This window comes from Spermophilus citellus, assembly GCF_964194105.1.
Source record: "Spermophilus citellus genome assembly, chromosome: 17".
Classification (NCBI taxonomy): Eukaryota; Metazoa; Chordata; class Mammalia; order Rodentia; family Sciuridae; genus Spermophilus; species Spermophilus citellus.
The window spans coordinates 78380388-78393563 of record NC_138199.1 but is presented as its reverse complement, the minus strand read 5'-3'; the positions used below and the strand labels follow the sequence as shown (position 1 = coordinate 78393563).

The window sequence follows — 13176 nt, the reverse complement described above, 5'->3', positions numbered from 1 at the left end:
GCTGGCTCGCGGGGCTGCCCGGGAGTGTTCGGGCCGCCGGGTCCGGGTGGGTCCGGGTGGGCCCGGGCGCTGGCGGCGCCTCCTTTGGCACCGCAGAGCTGCGGGGCGAGGACGGCTCCCGCCCTAGTTCTGGACGCCCTTTTCCCTCACGGCTGCTGCTGGCGCATCCACACTCAGGGCGATGACGAAGCTCTCGCCATCTTCCGTCTTGATCCGCTTCAGCTCCGGCTGCTCGGCCTGGTCACCATTCTGGCGCTTTGTGGGCAGGGACGCCGACGCCGACGCGTGGGTCGCCAGCATGTGCAGAGGGCTCGCTGAGGCTGAAAGGGGCAGCGCGTCAGAGCCCCGGCCCCGCCCGCCCCGCCCAGGACCCAGCCAGGAGGCCCCGGCCCCGCCCCACCCAGGAGCCCCCTCCCCAGACACTGCCCCCCATGCCTAGGACATCCAAGGGCCAATCCAAAGCAGGAGAAACACTGCCTCCCACTGGCCTGTGCCTGCCCTGTAGGCCTCCGCTGCAGCACCTGCAGGTTTTCTAAGGGGCCCCACCTGTCGGTCAGCACTGTTGTCGGGCTCAGGAACAGTGCTGTTGCTGGGACATTCCACCAAGTCACCAGGGGCAGGGCTGTGCTGTGCCCAGAGGAGCAGCACACGCGCACGAGGCCCACCTTCCCATCTGAGTTGGACTAGAGATCTAACTCACTGCCCCAGGGCAGAAAAGGCACCCAGGACAGTCCCCTAACAGCCTGCAGGACAGAGTCCACTGGAGCCGTGACAGCTTCAGGGCAGATGCACACACCTGCTGTGGCACCTCTAGCCACAGGGTTCATCACATCAATTAACAGGTTCTCTAGTTTTGCACCCATCTGTTTGAAGACACCTTGTCCAACGCAGTGGTAAGCCTGGTGTTGACCTGGCCAATAGACTGTGGCTCACACCTGGCCAGAACTCATGCTCTGAGGAACACAATAGCCATCTGCACCTAGGATGATGTGACACCAGCTCAGCAAAACCATCAACCAAAGTACAAAAAGGTAAAGGCATGCTAGCCAGTGATCTACCACATGCAAACGTGCACTCATAAACCCCTAACAACACGACCCAAGCAGCTCTTTGAATACCGATTTTGGAGAGCAAATAAATGCCAGCATGTAGGTCTATCTTCAAAGATGGAACCAGCACCATGTGCAGCCAGGAATAGGACATCGAGGGGCAGAGCGGAGGTGGCCTGGCCACAGACCTGCCTCTCCCAAAACCTGGTGGAGGTGCCCCTACCTGGGCAGCATCCACAGACACCCAGGCTGACTGCCATGCTGGTCATGCAGGGCTCTCCTCCTGGGGCATGGGCACAAGAGCTGGTGGGTCTCATAATGCAGCTTGGGTGTAGCACCAGCCCCAACCCACCACAAGGGGCAGGGGTGTGGGCAGAGGGAGCAGGACCACACCTTCCCCCTGGGGCATGTAACTCAGGGACAGGATGTTTCAGCTCAAGAAGAGACCACTGTGCCACAATAACTCCAGGACAAGGCTGGAGCCACCTGCAAGATCCCTGGGGCTTGCAGCAGGTTGACAGCCTTCTCCCACCCCTTTCCCCCCAGGCAGAGGCCAAAGGGCCAGGGTCCCAACAGACCTCTCCGGAGAGCTAGAAGGCTCAGGTCTGCACAAGCCTGGGAGCTGGGCCTGGGCTGCACTCTCCTCCAGCTCCAGGTGGACAGGCTGTGCGCCTGAACACAGGCCCTGGGCATGCATGCCTACACGGTGGGCTCCAAACTGCCAGGAGCAGCGCAGCGAGGTGGGCGGGAAGGGGACAACCCTGATCAGGAAGAGCTGCTGGGCAGGACCTCCATGGGGTCCCCCTGCGCAGACTGCTGTCCCACAGGTGGAGGCATTTGCAAGTGCTGTGGCCTGTGCCAAGCAGAAGAAATCCAGGTTACATCTACTGAATTTTCAGTATGAATAACTGAAACACTGACTTTATGTAGGGCTGGTGTTGAAAATGAGTGCCTAACAATCTCTAAGTACTGAGGTGACAGAACGAAGCAGAGACCACAGGAGGACAAAATCAAAGTGGTCTCATGGGAGCTCAAACCCCAGGGCATGTGGAGGATCTCAGGTGCTCCTGAGTCACTGGCAGACGTCAAACAGCTGAATAAAAGGTTCTCAGGCTTCAAATGCCAGACTATCATCAATGGCAAAAACGGGTAGACTCTATGCCTGACCCATGAAGAAGTAAAGTGACCGACTGACAGAAGCCCCTAAGCAGTAAGGCCTGGGTCAGTCAGGTGGCCAACCCTGGGAGCCTGGCAGTGGCTTGATGCTGCTGCTCTGTTGTTCGGTCTCGGGTAGAACCAGGGCCACGTGTGCTAGCCAGTGATCCACCCTGGCCTGACCCAGCCCTTTACCAAACATGCAGAACTGACACCGTCCACACACAGGAGGGAGGGGAGCGACTGAGGCATCGATACCACACGGGCAGAGGACAGCCCAGTGCCCTTCAAGAACATAAGTGGGACACCTCCACGGCCCCAGCGGCAGGTCACCAGGGCACACGGTGGCCAAATGCAATCTACCCAAGAACATGAGGGTGGTTCACACAACTGCTGTGTCCATCAGGAGAAAAGCATGTGGCAGGACTCAGCACTCTTTCAGGTGGAGACCCCCATGGACAGGAACAGGAGATGTCCTGGCACAGTGAGATCCACCCGGAGAGACGGTGGCACAGTGAGGTCCACACAGAGAGAGACGGTGGCACAGTGGGGTCCACACAGAGAGAGACGGTGGCACAGTGGGGTCCACACAGAGAGAGACGGTGGCACAGTGGGGTCCACACAGAGAGAGACGGTGGCACAGTGGGGTCCACACAGAGACAGGGCAGCCCGCATGTTCCCACCCCTGCTCCTGTGGGCTGCATTCCGGCCAGAGCCTGGGGGAGGTGGAGGAAGACCCTGGCAAGGAGCAGGGCAGCAACAGGGAGCTGAGGCAGGAGGTGGCTACAGCCCAGGAGGCCCGGGCCAGCCCAAGGGGGCCCAGGCTCAAAAAAAAAAAAAAAAAAAAAAAAAAAAATCGAAAACAAACGGGAGAGGAAGTAAACTGTCTCTTTTGGAAGATGATGTAATCTTATATTTTAGAAAATGTGAAAATGAACATAAACAAAATACTAACAAACCAAATACTACAGCTTGTAAATGAATTCAGTGAAGTCGCAGGGTCCAAGATCACACATAAACATCAGCTGTTTTTCTATACTACAGCAATGAACAACCAAAAAGGGAGATAAAAAAAAACACTTCCATATAGAAAAATGGGAAAAACACAATACTTTGCTGAAATAACCAGAGATAGCCTATGGCTATGCTCAGAGACTCGTTATGACATTCTCAACAAGACTGCATTATCACAACCTTTTCAGAACCCCAAAGTTTCTTTTTTTTTTTTTTTTTTTTTTGGAGCTACATCCCCAGGCTCCCACCTTTTAATTATTTTGAAGCCAGGCACAATGGAGCATGCCTATAATCCCAGCAACTTGTGAGGCTGAGGCAGGAAGATCACAAGTTTGAGGCCAGTTTCAGCAACTCAGTGAGACACTGTCTCAAAATAAAAAAGGCTAAGCATGTAGCTCAGTGGTGGAACACACCTGGGCTCAGTCATCTCTGCATTCCCGCACTTTTTTTTAAATCTAAATTTTGAAATGAGGCCTAAGATTACTGAGGGTTGCCCCACGCATGCTAGGCAAGCACGCTACCACTAAGCCATATCCCCAGCCCCTGAGAGCATTTTTGAAGTGAAATTATGATCCTAAAAGTCACAAGGAATTGCAAGGCACCCAGAATAGCCTATTTGGTCTTGGAAAAAAGAGGGCAAAGTTGGAGGATTCTCACTTCCCAATTTTAAAACTTGCTACAAAGCTACAGTAATTGAAACTGTGGTATCAGCATGAAGATGACATAAAGATCAAGGAAACAGGCAGAACAGAGCATGTGTCTGTGGCTGTTTCCAACACGAGGGAGGGACACAGGCACAGTGGGGCCCAGGCCAGCACACAGGGCAGCCCAGGCCCAAAGGAAGCAGAACACCCACTTCCAGGAGAAGACACGGAGGCACTGGTGACAGGGGGATGTGGTGGGATTGACCCCAGGGGTGCTCTACCACCAAGTCACATCCCAGCTTGTGCTTTAAAATCTTCGTTTGGAGACAGGCTGCTGCTCCATTGCCCAGGCTGACCTGGAAAGTGAGCTCTTCCCGCCTCAGCCCCCAAGTCACTGGGAAGGGCACCCACCACAGACCTGGCCTGCCCTTCTCCTCCTCCCACCTGCTTCCGCACTGTGGGCTACACCACCATGCCTGGCTAGGAGAAAGTCTTCACGTCCCCAAATCTGGCAGTGGTTTCATAGATATGACACCAAACACAAGAAATGAGAGAAAAAATAAGGTAAACTGGACTTCATCAGAATCAAAAGCTGTTAGGAGATATTAGGAAGTGAAAAGCCCACAGAAGGAGAGAAGACTACTTAATTTCTATGCAGCTCTCAGAACCCATGAAGGGACCCACAGCTCAGCAGCAAAACGACAACCCAACTGAAGCATGGGCAGAGGTGCCAACAGACAGCACCCAGCAGACGCCTGGGAGAGTGCTCAACATTCCCAGCCACGAGAGAAGCAAAGTCAGAGCCACTGTCTTGGGGCCACTTCACACCAATATGACGTTTAAAAGACAAAACAGGCTGGGCACAGCGGTCACTCCTGCAATCCCAGAGAAGCAGGAGGCCGAGGAAGGAGCACTGCAGTTCCAGGCCAGCCTGGGCGATCAAGACCCTGTCTCAAAATAAAAAGTGTTGGGAATGCAGCCCAGTGATAGTGCCCCTCAGTTCAATCTTCAGCAACGACGACGACGACAACTACAAGGAGTGAACAGATGCTGCTTTCTTTTCCCAGGAGCGAATTTCAAGGGCAAGAGAGGGCCAACTAGGTGTTCCCTGTGCCTTGGCCTTCAAGCAGACATTCAGCGCCTGTGTGACATCTGTCACCGCTCCAGACCCTCTCCTGGCCTGTCTGCCCCAGAGGCCCCCACCTCTGGGGCAAGCGTGTTAGAACAGAGTGCCCACACAGTGTGAACCTGAGCCAGGCTCCCAGAGAGTGCTGCCTCTCCTCCACTCCCATCCAGGGTTCCCCTGACGGAGCACCCCATGCTGTCCTGGCATGTGCAGCAGCAGCTGACTGTGGGCTTGCAAGTGCAAAGAACTCGGCATTTTCTACCCCCTCCTCTCCAGGACGGGCCAGGGCTCTCAGTGTTGTCAGCAGGAAGGCACGGGGCTACCCACTGCCTGCAGAGATTAGGAGCAGCCTGGCCATGCCCCTTACAGTGCTGCTGGCCATGGAGGAAGTGGAAGTGCTCTGCTCAGGGCAGACATTCAAGAGCTCTTCCCCCAAGGCTCTGTAAGAGGGCTCTATGCCCTGCTTCACAGATGAGCAGCGGAGGTCAGAGTGGAAGAGAGAAGAGATGTGGACACTGTGTAATTCAGGCAAAGAAAAGTCTGATGTCAAAAGGTAATTATGAGCCAGGTGCACGGGCACAGACCTGTAACCCCAGCAACTGTGGAAGCGGAAGCAGGAGGATCTCAAGTTCAAGGATAGCCTGCGGAACTTAGCAAGACCCTAACTAAAAAAGAGATGGGTGTGTGGCTCAGTACACAGCTCTTGCCTAGCATGTGTCAGCACTGCAAAAAAAACCAAACGTAATCAAACTGCACAGCTCATTTGTGAACAGATGTTTTCAGGTTCCGAATGACACCACAGAAGTTTTGGTTCCACAAAGTAAAACTATGCTAAGAACAAAAAATAAAACAACATACTTTCCTTAAAAAATAGTTTTTGCCTAAAAAAATGATTTTTGGTTTTGATTAGCTCTGCAGTACTGTTATCAATCCTTCTATTCCCACTCCATTTTTAGGGTTTAGGTCTATATATTGTTGCTGAGAGAGAAAAGACGGGCAGAGGCTCTGAGCAGCACAAACTCACAGACAGGAGGGGAAGGAGCAGGACCAGAGGCGGCACACCACAGCCACACCCAGGGTGCTACAGTGGGTGCCGATGAGGATGCAGGACTTCAACTTTAAAACATCAGTATTTAATAGTGGAAAATTAAATTCCTTGCTTAAATTTAAAATGAGAAACATTAGTTACCAACTTAAACGAACTGAGAGACACAGGTGTCAATTGCAGACACAGAAGGCTTTTGGAGCTGTTCCCTGCCACTGGGTGGACCTGGCACCTGGGAAATGCATGTTTCTGGGCACAGTTGTTCTGCCTGGTCAAGCCCTGGGCTGCACAGAGCCCACAGCTGGGAAGGACAACAAAACCCAGGACAGACTGACCCCCTTCACTTCATTCCACTTCTGGCTGCGTGCAGAGAGGGCCACCAGGTCTGCTACATCAAGCCACAGTGACCTCAGCTATTCAGAAGGAAGCATGTGGCCAGAGCAGGAGATGCGGGCCAAGGGAGCAGGCAGTGCCCAGTGATCTGAGAATGCGCAGGCTGTCGAATTCCCCAGAAAAGGCATTATCCACATGCTCTGCAGGCTTGGGAGGGACAGGCAGCATTCTGAATCACAGAGAGGCAAGTGCAGGTGCCCCGTTTCTGACCCAGGACTACTGCTTCAGGTGTGGGGTGCTGGCATGTGCTACCACGGCACCATGGTGCCACGTGTGCCCATGCAAGAGAGCAAGTGCTCCCCACTGCTGAAATGCCTTTGGTTTGGTGTGTGGGTTAGTGATGAAATCCAGGGTCACAGGCATGCTAAGCAAGCACTGTGCCACTCAGCCACACGCCAGCCCTGAAATGCCTCTGCAAAGTACCAGCCCCAAGGACCCTACTTCTGAGTGGCCTCACCATCAAGCCAGGGCTCCTTCCCTAACAGCTCCACAGGGCAGGATAGGGCTGGCAGCTTGGTGTTCCTGAGGGTTCTGAGGCCTCTACACCTGTTAGAACACGCTGGAGTGCACCCCACGTGTGGGCCTCCAAAGGGCTTTCAGAGCAAAGAGGTCACAAAGCAGCATTCTCTACTTCCACCATTTTCAAGCAATGCAGTGCGTAAGTCGCCACTCAGCAGATAAACCACAGCAAGGTACAAGGATATTCAAGACACTAGTTCCACTACCCAAGTTTCAGGTCACTCCTAGGCAGCACCTAGGAGCTCTTCTGTCTGGAGGGCTGAGCAGCTCCTTTCTCGTCTCAGATGGGCTTTGCAAAGGAGTCCCACAGTAGCCCGGCCCTCACTAGCTCCTGCTTCTCTGTGCAGCTGCATTTCCAACAGCACAGAAATGCAGCTGCATCCGCAGACAAAACCAGTGCCAAAACAGCACCACGATACAGACTGCCTCCTCCCAGAAGGGCCTGGGCTCCCAGCCCCAGAGCCCAGCAAAGGACACAGCAAATGGCACTTCTTACCATTGTTCACCTGGCCATGCACAGCAGCCGGCATGGGCACCACGTGGGTTCCGTTCTGCGTTACAGTTTTTATCGGAAGCTGATGCTGACCAAGAGGGGCTTGCTGCACTATGGTGACCGTCTGGACTGGGGTGGCCTGTGGTGTTTGGATGATCCGGCTGGTAGCACCCAGCGTGGTGTGGCTAATTGCAGGAATGGGCTCCACTTTCACTAAAATAAAAGAAAAAGCAGAAATAACACCCACTAATATTATTGAACTGCTGATAAAAAATCTTACCAGTTTAAATCAAAAAATCAGAAACCTCTTTCAAACCAGGCTGCGCATTGAGCCCCCGTGGACATTGCAGCTGCCTCTCCGGTGCTCACCTTTGACTTCCCTGTGGTCTCCATTCTCCTGTGGTTCTGCCTTAGGAGGGGCCAGCACCGCCGCCTGAGTGACCACGGCTGGGCCAGCAGCTGTGTATGTGTTTGCTGGGGCTAGCCCAGCCACGCTGGTGACCGACACTGCTGGTATCTGGTGGACTACATGGACTGTCTGCACGACAGGCGGCTGAGAGGTGGAGGTGGTCACTGGAGTTGCAACAGTGTAGGTGACAGGCTTGACTGCAGGGGGCAGCTGCCGCTGGACGGTGATCAAGACAGGCTGGCCAGATAGGGGCGAGCCTGTGGATAGCAGGCAGAGGCAGGGCTGAGGCTAGCAGGTTCTGCTCTGCACACCTTCCCACACTCAGCACTCACACACAGCACAGACTTTACCTTTAAGCACCGGATGTGACCCCGCTCTGCCTTGTAAGAAAGGTGTGGTGTCTTAAGAGGGATATTTAATTCCCACATCCAGTTGCTAAAAATGCAACTGACTCTATTACAACTCCTGATAACAGCTTTCCCCAGGTCTTTCCCCTGAGAACACTGATAAACAGTGAGGGCCAGGCCACAGGTGCCACACTTGCCTAGGTCTACCAGCTCACCTGGCAGGAAGCAGGACACTCTGCAGCTGACTTGGGCTGTCACAGAGCCTCTGCCCCAACCGTCTGCCCTTTTTGGTTGTGGGGCTTGGACTAAAGAAACACACAGACGATGGATGCTACAGATGGGTGGGAAGGGAAGAGTACTCTCCAGGCGAGTGTGGCCGGAACCCCAACTGGGGGAAACGCATGTCTCCCTACCACTGCAGTTTTGATTGGACATTTTCACACTGTGTATATGTATTTTTTTTTTTAATTCACCAGGGCACACATGACATTGTAAATAAACTGTACAGTGCTCACCTACTAAGTGGACACGTTTCTGCTTCCAATCAGCCTCTAGTATGTTCAACCTACATGGTGCTTTCGGTGGGGGTGGAATCATTTTATGGAGTTCTGAATGACAAAGCAACTCTCTGAGAAACAGGTGAATTCTAAATTAGTTCATGAACCTACATACAGTACCATTTAAATAACCTCCGCTGGCTTTCTTAAACACTCCCACTGTTATTAGAATTTTCAAAGCCTACAACCTAACACTCAGGTACTTAGCAGAAAGCACAAGGCAGAGTGGCCTCTATGGTGAGTTTGGCAGCATCCTCTCTGGTGGCCTGGGCATTTGACTACCCTTCCCCTCAAGTGCACTCACCTGGTGCGCTCTGGGCAAACCGGGCCTCCTGGATGACGGCGAGTTTGGGCTGTGAGGTGCTGGGCTCAGGCTCCAGGGGGGCTGGCGAACCTTCACGTGACAGGCTCTCAGGGGTCTGGGCACCACTAGAGTGAGCAGATAGCACTCCCGCATGGTTGGGAGAGGCTGGGGCACTCCTGAGTCACCAAAACAAGATAACATCCTTTACAGCGATCCCTCATGGAGAGGGACTGTTGTCTTAATGAGTTCACTTTGCAAAACAGTGTCCTCTGTCTTCTGCCCACTAACTGCAGTTCCATGAGTCTGACCTGGTGAGCTGAGCTGTGTGCTCAGGGAGGCTCGGGCACCTGGGGCACCATCACCCTGGGCAGTCAGACAGTGGGCAAGCTGGGGGCTTTAAGACTTATACTTCATGTGTGTTTTTCTTGGGGGGGGGGCTTAAAAACAAGATTATTAATGAAGCTAAAAATGGGTGGTTTAAAAATCAGGCAAATAAACAATCTTGAATTTAAGCAGCTAAAGGGTAGTTTTAGAGAACTGTCCACATGCCAAAGGAAAGCAAGGCCTCGCAAGCCCGCTGCCTCATTGCTGAGGTGCAGGAGCCTGAGGAACCGCAGGGCAGAGCATCCAACACTTTTCCAAATCCCCATCCCAGCATTTAATCAAAATGCACCTGGCAGTCCCTTCGTGTTCAGAAGAGGACGTTCCCAGTCCACTGAAGGAGTTTAGGACCACAGGTGAGGTCTGAGGTCCCTTTTCCTTACCTAGACGAGAGCGGTCCCAGAGGGGTTCTAAAGCAAGGCACGCCCCTAGGCCGTCTTTTCCTAAAAGCCTGCTCTATCAGTTTGCTCTCAGAGGCTGGGTCTATCCTCCAGAAGGAGCCTTTGCCTGGTTCTTCCTGGGAACGCGGGACTTTGATGAAATAACGGTTCAGAGAGAGATTGTGGCGAATTGAATTCTATGAAACATAAAAAAATACGTAGAATTCATATAATTCTTTGCTGAGAAACAAAAATGTGCCCTAGTTTTTGGGCCTGCGAAGCAGAAACCTGGGGGAGCAGCTCCTGCAGAGCAAGAGTCCTGTGCTGGGGGAGCAGCCCTCCCTGTAAGCACGGCTCAGCGCAGACTGGGCCCTGGGTTCGACCTCTCAGACGGAGTGGGGGGCACAGCTCATGAAGCTCCTGAGCTGCATGCAGGCAGGCAGGCACTGGGTCAGGGTGAGGCCTGCAGCACAGAGAGAAGCCATTCCCCACCTCCAACTCCCAGGGTAGGAAACCGAGGCCCACTGCTGCCACCACCTAGCCTCTCCCAGGCAGAGCCAAGACCTCACTGCTAGTTTTCCCTGTTCAAAGACACAGACCTGAGTCACCCCTTCACAATACCATGTTGCCAGAGTTAGCTTATAGAATCTGCCATGCCCTCTGAAGTGCACTGATCTGGTACAGAGTATTCAACAAACTGGCAAAAGCTTGGCACCATCACTGCGGCCACTTTTCTAGTAACAGACACTTGCGTTGTTTGTAAAGTACGTCCACAAGCACAGTCATGACACAGACGCACAGGAAAAAACCCCCCAACTCGAGTCCATCCTTCTACTTCAGAAGGTCCCAGCTCTAGGCCTACCACAGGAGACTCCAAGGGAAGCTCCCCACTGTGGCCTGACCCAGGAACACCAGAAGCCAAAGGGGACCAAAGTCACAGATCAATAAACATTCCTTGCATTTACACTTTTAAACTTCTACAAATTTTCAAAGTGGTAATAACTCAAAATAAAATTTGGGGCTATTCAAAGATCATTCCTAAATCCCCCCAATTAATCTTACAGTTAGAACTGCTACCCATGGCCTGAAATTCTGATTTGTCAAAGGCAGCTAGGAAAGCAAACACATATCAAATATTACTGCACAAACAATCTCAGGGACCATTCAAAATTCTAATTGGTCACAGGATGGAATTAAGGCCTCTGGCCCCTGTGGATCTGGGCAGCACAAAGGGGCAAGGTTGGCTGTGTTTGGTGTGATTGTGTATAAATACATGTATTTGTTGAGAATTAGTACATTTATTTGGGGGACAGGGTAGTAGGGACTGAACCTAGGGGCACTCAACCACTGAGCCACATCCCCAGCCCTTTTTGTTTTTTGAGACAGGGACTTGCTGAGTTGCTGAGGCTGGCTTTGAACTCACGATCCTCCTGCCTCACACTCTGGAACTGCTGGGATCACAGGCGTGGGCCATGGTGCCCCGCTAACTTAGTACATTTTAACAACCAAAGAAAACTTGCAATGGTGTTTGTCACCAGGTGTAGCTGATAACCAATCTTCCTCTCAACTCCTCTGAAAGTCAAACATCTGTTCTCAACAGAGAAGCCAACGTCTGCCCACCATGTCAGCCCTCTTACACCAGCAGGAGACAGACATTCCAAGACTGTGGACCAAGAGAAGCAACACCAGCAAAAGCCACAGCTAGCCCAGGCTCAGGCACCCCAGTACAAAAATCCAGAACCCAAAATGCTCCAGAACGTGAGACTGTTGAGCATCAACAAGACACCCCACGTGCAAGACCCCACTCTGGGCCAGGGGCTGCGCCGTGGCCAAACAGGAGCTCCCCAAGTACTACACAGCTTCGCTGTGGGGCTGTGCGCAGGTGTGTAGGGATAGGATGAACTGTGATCTCCTTCCCCCAGGAGATCTTGTGGTGTGTATTCACATGTCCCCAAACCGAAAAAGCCTAAAATATGAAACTCCCCGGCCCCAAGCATTCTGGATGAGACCTGTGCAAAGGAGAAGCCTTATAAGTGCCTTGCAGGTTCACAGCTCCCTCACCCACCAGCACCCACTGCCAGGCAGTGACCCGGGAGGAACACGGAAGCACAGTAGGAATGTGGCTTCAGGGTCAGGTTCTTTAGGCAGGGGAGCAGGGACAGGACATGGCAGAGGCAAGGCAGCTCTGCTACCACCAACAGCACTTGTGAGGGCACAGCAAGCTCCTGGGGTCAGGAGCTGTGACTTCTCTTCTGACCACTTTAACAGAACAGAAAGACCCACTCCCAACACCACCATAAGAGGTCCTAGCCTCCTTTCTAATGCCCCCTTAGTGACGATCAAAAGATGCCAGTTTATAAAGGGTCACCTGTGATTTCCCAGCCACGGAAGCTCTGGAAAATAGGAGGAAGTAAACAGGAGGACATGATAGACACTGAAGGTAGACACAAACAGAAAAGTGCCCACTCCCAAGGTAACTCAAGGCCTGTGCCACTTGGTTCAACCCAGGATGAGAGTTCTTCCTTTCCACTGCTGTGTGTTCAAGCCCAAATGCTGAACTCTAATGATCTAGAAATCAGTTTTCTGAGAAAAAGTGGCTTGTTATTTTTAAATGCTGAATATGAAGAGAAGACCTGTAACACTGAAAAAGTTCTTGTCCAGAGCCGTTCCTGATGGGTTGCTAGCAAAGACCCACTCCCAAACTCCAGCTCCCAGTCCCCAGCGGGTGGTCCAGACTGTGCTACCCTCCCTGGGTATGTCCAGCCTTCCTGACCAGAACAGCTTGGCCTGCCAGTTCAAGCCCCATGCAGCACGGGGCACTCGGCAACGTGCACCCTGTGAAGGCGTACACAGGGTTCAGAAACCTGCTGTGCTGTGGGAATGTTTCGAGATCAGGGCTGAGGTGAGCTCACAGCACCCCCTACCCCATTAGTTCTGATCGCTTCAGAAGGTGAGAGTCCAGTCTTTTCAAACCTTTTTATTTTTTGGTTCAGGGATTGAACTCCGGGGGCACTTGACCACTGAGCCACATCCCCAGCCCTATTTTGTAGTTTATTTAGAGACAGGGTCTCACTGAGTTGCTTAGGGCCTCACTAAATTGCTGAGGCTGGCTTTGAACTCCTGATCCTCCTGTCTCAGCCTCCCAAGCCGTTGGGATTACAGGTGTGCGCCACTGACCCAACTTCTCTTCAAACTTTTTATAATGATAAAATTGTAAGATGTCATTTTCACAGAAAGACCATAATAAATATACCACCTTTCCAGATGGAGCTACTTAGACCATCTTACTTTATCCAGGAATTTCCTCTGCAGATTAACCAAGGCAGATCCATAAAATCCTAAAACTAAGTCTAAGAGGCA

At 52.5% G+C, this 13176-nt stretch overlaps 1 protein-coding gene across 3 annotated transcripts in view; it reads right to left on the bottom strand.

Annotated features, from left to right (window-relative positions):
- Positions 1-11: 11 nt before the first annotated feature.
- Positions 12-13176, bottom strand: part of FOXK2 (forkhead box K2) — a 59630-nt gene continuing 46465 nt past the window's right edge. For 2 of the 3 annotated variants that reach the window (XM_081270694.1, XM_081270696.1), the window contains exons 5-9: positions 9820-10013; positions 9056-9231; positions 7808-8104; positions 7442-7651; positions 12-320 (exon numbers count right to left, since the gene is read on the bottom strand). In XM_081270694.1, coding sequence (XP_081126820.1) covers positions 124-320; positions 7442-7651; positions 7808-8104; positions 9056-9231; positions 9820-10013 — 1074 coding nt within the window. In that variant the 3' untranslated portion in view covers positions 12-123. Of the gene's footprint in view, positions 321-843; positions 980-7441; positions 7652-7807; positions 8105-9055; positions 9232-9819; positions 10014-13176 lie in introns of those variants that run through there. The other variant, XM_081270695.1, reaches the window with a different exon arrangement.